The 9,519-nt window shown below is 44.9% G+C and overlaps 1 protein-coding gene across 1 annotated transcript; it reads left to right on the forward strand.

The window, feature by feature from the left end:
* The first annotated feature begins 330 nt into the window (after positions 1–330).
* Positions 331–2,913, forward strand: LOC109887586 (extracellular matrix protein 2). Its single transcript, XM_031831443.1, has 2 exons — positions 331–1,194; positions 1,363–2,913. Exons 1-2 carry the CDS (start codon positions 332–334, stop codon positions 2,459–2,461), a joined length of 1,962 nt encoding a protein of 653 aa, XP_031687303.1. The 5' UTR covers position 331; the 3' UTR covers positions 2,462–2,913.
* Positions 2,914–9,519: the final 6,606 nt, after the last annotated feature.

Below are 9,519 nucleotides of genomic sequence, written 5' to 3' on the forward strand. Positions count from 1 at the left end.
AAGCGAGAGAGACTACTTAGTTGTTACACACATAGACCTCCCCTCTCCAACCAGCACTTCCTCCTCTCCTGTAGAAAAAGTAATGGACACTCAACCTGTCAATCAAGCTATCAACGAACCCATGTCCCCTCCCCCTGCAGCTATGCCTGTTCCACTTTATGATGTCACTCCTTCACCTGCCACTCAACATGACCCTCCCCCAGTTACACCCTCTACCCCCTCTCAAGTTACAGAGTCTGCCACTCATGCTCTCACTCAACCTGCCAGTCATATCCAAGACCCGGCTCCAGAGGCAGAGGAGGCCACCTCATTGGTGGACAGTGAGCTCATTATGGTTCAGAGTGTGACTGACAGCTCCCAGACAAATCTCAGTGAGTGGGAGAGTTTTGTTTCGCAGGCGATGGAGGACAAAGTTGGCCCAATTTCAGTCAACGACAATCAGACTGAGAGGAACAGCATTGTCTTTCTCAAAGAGACAGAAAATACAGTCAAGCAGCTAAAGTCTACAGACAAACCAAAACAGGAAAAACCCACAGCCAAGGAACTGCAACCTACAGCCAAACCAAAAGAGATGACAAAACCCACAGCCAAGGAACTGCAACCTACAGCCAAACCAAAAGAGATGACAAAACCCACAGCCAAGGAACTGCAACCTACAGCCAAACCAAAAGAGATGACAAAACCCACAGCCAAGGAACTGCAACCTACAGCCAAACCAAAAGAGATGACAAAACCCACAGCCAAGGAACTGCAACCTACAGCCAAACCAAAAGAGATGACAAAACCCACAGCCAAGGAACTGCAACCTACAGCCAAACCAAAAGAGATGACAAAACCAACAGCCAAACACAATGTGATGGTACAGACGAACTCCACACCCCAAACACAACAGACAAACCATACACCCAAAACACTACAGACAAAACGTACACCCAAAACACAACAGACAAAACCTACAGCCAAACCAGCAGTGCCAAAACACACAATGAAGCTGACACAGACCACCAAGAGTATCAAGACAAAGACAGGGAAACATCAAAAGAAAGACAAAATAAATGAGAGGAAAGGTAAACCTCTGAAAAAGGACAACAAAACCAAAGAGACAAAACAGGAGAAGAAGGAGGGCACAAATCCGGCATACTTCCCCTACTTCAAAGACAGCTACTGTCCCCCGGAGTGTGCCTGCTATGGACGGTGAGATGTTCTCGGACTAAATCTGGCTAACTATTGCCCATTTGTAATTAATTATATTTTATCATTATGCTATTTCCATATTGTCACAGTCTTATTTAATCACCCAAACCATGTTGTACAGTAATGTTTGTGACTTACTCCAATGTTTTCTATTGTCCCCTTTCCCAGTGTGGTCCAGTGTTCCGACAAGGGGCTGGTGAAGGTTCCGTACGGCATCCCTTATAACTCCCGCTACGTCCTCCTGATGAACAACCGCATCGACAGCATTCAGCTGGACCTGCTCAATGAGTACCTGTCCATGGAGTTCCTGGTGCTCAGCAACAACCGGCTGACAGACGGCTCCATCGAGGGGGCCTTCGAGGGCATCCCGGCCCTGAGGCGGCTCTACCTGGACCGGAACCTACTGGAGAGCGTGCCCACAGACCTGCCCGCCTCCCTGGAAGAGCTGCGTCTGGATAACAACTGGCTTAATGTGATGTCGGAGGGAGCCTGGGCCAACTGCCCCGGCCTGCTGGTCCTCAGCCTGAGCAACAACAGCCTGGGGAATGGGAATGATACTCTCCCCGGCAGTGTGCTCTCACCTCTGGGCAGCCTGCGCACCCTCAGCCTGGACCGCAACCGGCTGGCCTCGGTGCCTCTGGGCTTACCTCTATCTATCAGGGAGTTGTACCTCCGTGGCAACCTTATACAGCAGTTTCCAGGGGAGGCCTTCGTGGGTACCTCGGAGCTGGTGATTCTGGATCTGAGTGCTAACCGGCTAACCAACCATGGCCTTCTCAGGGAGTCCCTCGTCAACGCCACCCACCTGGAGAGCCTCAACTTAGAGGGCAACCAGCTCAAGAAGGTACCCCGCCACCTCCCCTCTTCCCTCAAAACCCTGAACCTGGAGGGCAACCTCATCTCCTCCGTGGGCAAAGCCTCTTTCCTCCACCTCCCCCACCTGGAGCACCTGGGCCTGGCCAGGAACAAGATAGCCAGGGTGGCCTCGGGGGCCTTCAGGGCGCTGCCCGTCCTGCACCAGCTGGACCTGTGTCACAACGCCCTGAGCCAGGTGCCCAGGCAGCTGCCCCGGGGGCTACACTCAGTGGCACTCACACACAACAAGATCCACTCAGTGCCCCGCGACGCCTTCTGCTGGGGGGGTTCAGACCCCGGCCTCAGCAGCCTGGTGCTGGTACAGCTGGAGCACAACCTCATAGACCTGGGCCACCTGGACGCAAAAGCCTTCCACTGCCTCAGAGGCTTCCAGATGGTACACTTCTACTGAGCTGCAGTCTATAGAATCCTGCAGGACAGTCATACTGAAAGTATAGATTATAGACAATCTCACAACTGAAACCATTTGCAGGGTTTTTTCTGCTCAACCTGAAAGTCCGTTGGGCTCTAAATTGGCGGTAAAATGATCTGCAATACACAGAGAAACAAACATCATGTCAGGAGCTGATTTTGATTCAACATTACAAGATAACAATGCAAGATGGCCAGTTGAGTGAACTTGGATCTCCATGTGGATAGCTATACTGTACTGTATGTCGTCGCTTGGGTAAAGCTGTGATTGATGGAAGCCGTGGTGTTCAGAGAAAATACTTACTGGAACCGCTCCCATGAAGTCTGTGTTGAAAGACTATGGCCTACTTAAAGGTCAATGATGCCACATGCAGTTGAAGTCGGAAGTTTACATACACCTTAGACAAATTCATTTAAACTCAGTTTTTCACAATTCATGACATTTAATCCTAGTAGAAATTCCCTGTCGTTGGTCAGTTAGGATCACCACTGTTTTAAGAATGTGAAATGTCAGAATAATAGTAGAGAGAATTATTTATTTCAGCTTTTATTTCTTTCATCACATTCCCAGTGGGTCAGAAGTTAACATACACTCAATTGGTATTTTGTAGCATTGCCTTTAAATTGTTTAACTTGGGTTAAACGTTTCGGGTAGCCTTCCACAAGCTTCCCACAATAAGTTGGGTGAATTGTGGGCCATTCCTCCTGACAGAGCTGGTGTATCTGAGTCAGGTTTGTAGGCCTCGTTGCTTCCACATGCCTTTTCAGTTCTGCCCACACATTTTCTATGGGATTGAGGTCAGGGGTTTGTGGCCACTCCAATACCTTAACTTTGTTGTCCTTAAGCCATTTTGCCACAACTTTGGAAGTATGCTTGGTGTCATTGTCAATTTGGAAGACCCATTTGCGACCAAGCTTTAACTTCCTGACCGATGTCTTGAGATGTTGCTTCAATATATATCCACATAATTTTCTATCCTCATGATCCCATCTATTTTGTGAAGTGCACCAGTCCCTCCTGCAGCAAAGCACCACCACAACATGATGCTGCCACCCCCGTGCTTCACAGTTGGGATGGTGTTCTTCGGCTTGCAAGCCTCCCCCTTTTTCCTCTAAACATAATGATGGTCATTGCGGCCAAGCAGTTCTATTTTTGTTTCATCAGACCAAAGGACATTTCTCCAAAAAGTATGACCTTTGTCCTCATGTGCAGTTGCAAACCGTAGTCTGGCTTTTTTATGGCAGTTTTGGAGCAGTGGCTTCTTCCTTACTGAGCGGCCTTTCAGGTTATGTTGATATAGGACTCGTTTTACTGTGGATATAGATACTTTTATACCTGTTTCCTCAAGCATCTTCACAAGGTCCCTTGCTGTTGTTCTGGGATTGATTTGCACTTTTCGCACCAAAGTACGTTCATCTCTAGGAGACAGAACGCGTCTCCTTCCTGAGCAGTATGATGGCTGCGTGGTCCCATGGTGTTTATACTTGCGTGCTATTGTTTGTACAGATGAATATGGTACCTTCAGGCGTTTGGAAATTGCTTCCAAGGATGAACCAGACTTGTGGAGGTCTACAATTTTTTTTCTGAGGTCTTGGCTGATTTAATTTGATTTTCCCATGATGTCAAGTAAAGAGGCACTGAGTTTGAAGGTAGGCCTTGAAATACATCCCTAGGTACACCTCCAGTTGACTCAAATGATGTCAACTAGCCTATCAGAAGCTTCTAAAACCATGACATACATTTCTGGAATTTTCCAAGCTGTTTTAAAGGCACAGTCAACTTAGTGTATGTGAACTTCTGGTCCACTGGAATTGTGATACAGTGAAATAATCTGTCTGTAAACAATTGTTGTAAAAATGACTTGTGTCATGCACAAAGTAGATGTCCTAACCGACTTTCCAAAACTATAGTTTGTTAACAAGAAATTTGTGGAGTGGTTGAAAATGAGTTTTAATGACTCCAACCTAAGTGTATGTAAACTTCCATCTCCAACTGTATGTGACTGTCAGCTGTATCTTAGCAATCTTATCATTGGAATACTTGTTAGCTAAATGTGTTTCTATTCAATGTTGTCATGTGATTTAAATTAAAGTGCCATTAGTGGTCTGGAAGAGTCTCTCTTCTGGAAGAGTGTGAATTGGCGAGTAAATGGCAAAGCCTTATTAACAAAAGCTACTCCATTTCAACTCACGTTGGCCTAATACGGGCAAGAAACAATAGCACAGTCTAGGAAAAATGTCTGCCTGCTGCAAAATTATTCTCCAATAGCCCTTTATTAATTTCCAAAACCACCTCCAGATACTTTTCATAAGAGGGCTGGGGTAATATTTGATTGCCTATCGTTATTTAAGCCAAAATGTGTTAATCTTTATTTTATGGGTAAGAGCTTGGCCGTGCTGAACACCAAATCCTTGGCTTGGCTGCTGGTTATTTTTGGATAGAAACATGATTTTAAACCTTTTTATTTTATTTAAGGGCACCACTTGTTTTTTTCATGCCTCATAATGGCCTCTCCAGTCCAAATGTTTCCATTCTAAAGCGTTCTCTCTGCTTCCTGTAAACAAGTTTTTATATAAAATATGTATACAGCCATGTCTGGTGATTAACTGTACCAAAATGATCAAACTTCCTGGATGAATAACATTCAAATCAGAGTTTCTTGATTAGATAATGTTTTACCCTGTAGCAATGATGGATAACTGCTGTACATTGCAAATGTATCCATGATTGGATGTTGATACAGTGCATTCGGGAAAGTATTCAGACCCCTTGACTTTTTCCACATTTTCTTACATTAAAGCCTTATTCTAACATTGATTCAATTAATTATTTTCCTCAACAATCTACACACAATACCCCATAATAACAGAGTGAAAACAGGTTTTTAGAAATCTTTGCAAATGTATTACAAATTTTTAAAGAATTCAGACCCTTTGCTATGAGACTCGAAATTGAGCTCCTGTTTACATTGATCATCGTTAAGATGTTTCTACAACTTGGAGTCCACCTGTGGTAAATTCAATTGATTGGACATAATTTGGAAATTCACACACCTGTCTATATAAGGTCCACAGTTGACAGTGCATGTCAGAGCAAAAACCAAGCCATGACCTCTGAGACAGGGTTGTGTCGAGGCACAGATCTAGGGAATGTGTTTGTATATGTTTGGCCACTAGATGGCAGTAATATATAGAGGGAAAGAGAATGAAGTAACAGAGAAAACCCTAACTGTATGCAATGAATACATTTATGATGAACAGAACATTCAGAGGCAGATTTGGCCCTGCTTCAGTAGCCAAAAATTAAAATTCTGCAATTAAAATTCAAGGAAGTTTATTTTTGTCTGATAAAAAGTAACACCTCACACCTGCTCTGTAATGCATGGTCTCTCTCATACTGAGTCAGCTACCATTTTACATTTTGGTCATCTCTCTTATCCAGAGAGACATACAGTATTAAGTCCATACATTTTCATAGTGGTCCCCCTCGGGAATCAAACCCACAACCGTTGCGTTGCAAGTGCCATGCTCTACAAACCGAGCTACACGGGACGTTAAAGAGTTTCACAGAGTAGTGACAGCTTGTGATCCTCGTGGTCAATACAGTGAGAGTATTTACTATTTACACCAGGAGAAATAATGGAGGGTAAAAGAAGGGCTGAACAGCAGCGAGAAAGATGATACACAGAATCTAATCTGGAGAGGGAAGTGAGGTGATTGGTGCTCTCTCTCTCTCTTTCTCTTAATTTCTCTCTCTCTCGCTCTCTCTCTCTCTCTCTCTCTCTCTCTCTCTCATAACATTGCTCAGCTACGTGGCAGTGCACCCATAAGACCTGTGAAAGAGGAGGAGGAGGAGCGGGGGGAGGGAGATGAGCGAGGGAAGGAGAGTGAAAGGCAGACGGAGCGCAGGATAGTTCCAGACTTCATTTTCTCCTACCGTGCACGGAGGAGAGCCGCTTTTGGCAGGCCTGGGGTTCACCAGCACCTCCCTACGGTCCAGAAGGACCTCCGCTCTCACAGCACTGTCTACCTGATGCTTACTGCCCCCTTCCCTCTTTTTGTCTCTCTCTCTCTCTCTCTTGGTCTCTCTTTTTCTCCCTTTCTCTTCCTCTCTCTCTCTCTCTATCTCTCCCTATTTGTCTCCTCCCATTTCCCTCTCCCTTCTTTCCCCAATCCATCTCTGTCTTTCCCTCTCTCTCCCTCCCTCTTAGATCATAGATCTTAGATGACACGTGTCAGGCTTGCAGGTGTGTTTGTGTGTGTGTGAATTGTGATTGTGCATGCCCGTGTATGTGTGTGAGCACGTATTAACACATGTATGTTTTTATCTATCTCGGTTATTAACAGCTTAGCACACCTGAGGCATGTGAGTTGGTCTCAAGCTAGAGTTTGACCCATAATGTTAGCAGCCTCTAGCTTCCCTCATGACTTGTTGTGACATGAGCACAGCAGTAAAAGGCCGTTTTCTGAAGGGCTGCTTATTTGTGTTCCTCTCAGTGGTCCTCTGTTGGACTCTGACTGACAGCCATATCACCACGTGAGATTAGTAGTGAAAGGTGCAGGCTGGCATCTCAAAATAACTATCCCTCTGTCTGTCTGCCTGCCCTATCTTTCTGTCTGGCTGGCTGCCCTCTCTCTCTCTCTAACTCTCTCTCTCTCTCTCTCTCTCTCTCTCTCTCTCTGTCTGTCTGCCCTCGCTGTCTGTCTGTCTGGCTGGCTGCCCTATCTGTCTGTCTGTCTTTCTGTATTTCCTACTGTTGGTCAAATCTCTTCTGATCTATCCATCTGGTCGGTCATCCGTTCGTGTGTCAGTCTATTTCTGACTGTCTGTCTCTCCATCTGTCCGCCTGTCTGTATGTTCTACCATATGTCTGTATGTCTGTATGTTCTCCTTCTGTCTGGGTCTTTTTGTCGGCCAGTCTACCTGTATGTATGTCTGTCGGTAAGTCCGACTGTCCTTCCATCCATATAGGCTATTTGTCTGTTCTTCCATATATCTATCTGTCCGTCTGTTCGATCATACACTTTAGCCTCACTTTGCCCTGGCTGTCAGACATTTTCTTTCTGTTAGACACAACAAAGAGATCTGTGGTGGGTCTTTGTGTTTGTTGTCCCGGCCTAAACCGTAACACCATCAATCTCTGACTGCACCTGAGCTCCAAAGGGCTAGAGAGGCTTTGGAGCGTGTTTGGGCCATTATATTCTTTAGTGCCTTTTGGTGGTTTTGATTTAATCTTGGATTGAATATTTATTTGGTTGATTAAGATCTTTGAAAAATATATACAGGTATAATTAATCTCTGTTTTACCCACCCTTTCCTGCACTAAGGCTCAGTATGGATGAACGTTGACAGAATGGTGACGTTGCAATAAGACCTTTAGGGAAAGAAAAGGGAATCCAAATCCATGACAAAGATCAATGCAGCTGGTCTGAGAACGGAAACATATAACGTTTGATTGTATAAATCACTCAATACGGCTGATCCTAGACCATGTGATTCATCATTACAGTGCAGTACAACAAGGCCAAGAATATTTCACAAACCACTGGACATGATGTAGAAGTGTGACGAATCAGGCAATGCTCTGTTTTCTGATACTCTATCCATACATTCATAGCCTAGTGTAGATGCATTTGGTGCAGACTGCAACTCTATTGACATGCAACAACATAGTTATTCAGCCACTCTAGCAGTAAAACGTACATTCAACCTCTATTCCACGTTGGGTCAATGTAATCTCATTGAAATGAAGTGGAAACAACGTTGATTCAACCAGTGTGTGCCCAGTGCGTTGCTAGTAAATATATAGACCATCTATGGGGGACTGTTGAAATAAAGTTTAACATATATAGAAGAAAGTGACTAGGATGTCAGTACAGAGACTCATTGACCACAAATAGGCTGAACAGGAATCCAGCTGAACAAAGAGAAAATTGCACGAGGGAAGAGAGAGAGAGAGAGGGGGGGGGGGGGGGGGGGGGGGGGGGAGAACGAACAAAACAGAATATGAAACCGCACCCTTGGAGATAAGTCAGACAGACAGACAGACAGACAGAGACGCCATACTTCCTATGTCAATGTGATGCTTGGAGGCTCGATGTGTAAGGAGGAATGAGTATTCATCCTTATAAGGCTTTGAATAAGGTATTATATTCATGAAATAACTCTTTAATGACCAATAAACAACATCTTGAAATGACAACATTAACACGTGTTATAGCTATGTGTTCACTGAACACTGATACACAATGGCTTAAAGCAGATGTGTTTCAAACAGGGAGGGCCGAGTGTCCGCAGGTTTTGGGTTTTTCCTTTCAAATGAAGACCCAGACAACCAGGCGAGGGGAGTTCTTTACTAATTAGTCACATGAATTAATGCGTTTGGAATGAGTGAGTTTGACACATGGCTTAAAGTATTAAGAATGAAAAGGGATGTTACTTTGAAGCTCACGTTGATGGTTTTGATTGACACTGGGTGTGTTTAATGTCCCGCCTCTCTCATAGACAGTAATTGGATAAATGGAAGTGGTGGTCAAAGCGGTACTCCTCCCTCTTACACAGACACATAAAAACACACACGCACACACATAAAAACAGACAGACAGACAGACAGACAGACAGACAGACAGACAGACAGACAGACAGACAGACAGACAGACAGACAGACAGACAGACAGACATAAAAACAGACAGACAGACAGACAGACAGACAGACAGACAGACAGACAGACAGACAGACAGACAGACAGACAGACAGACAGACAGACACACATAAAAACAGACAGACAGACAGACAGACAGACAGACAGACAGACAGACAGACAGACAGACAGACAGACAGACAGACAGACAGACAGACACACATAAAAACAGACAGACAGACAGACAGACAGACAGACAGACAGACAGACAGACAGACAGACAGACAGACAGACAGACAGACAGACAGACAGACAGACAGACAGACAGACAGACAGACAGACACACATAAAAACAGACAGACAGACAGACAGACAGACAGACAGACAGACAGACAG

The sequence above is a fragment of the Oncorhynchus kisutch genome, linkage group LG9, assembly GCF_002021735.2.
Source record: "Oncorhynchus kisutch isolate 150728-3 linkage group LG9, Okis_V2, whole genome shotgun sequence".
In the NCBI taxonomy this organism is placed as follows: domain Eukaryota; kingdom Metazoa; phylum Chordata; class Actinopteri; order Salmoniformes; family Salmonidae; genus Oncorhynchus; species Oncorhynchus kisutch.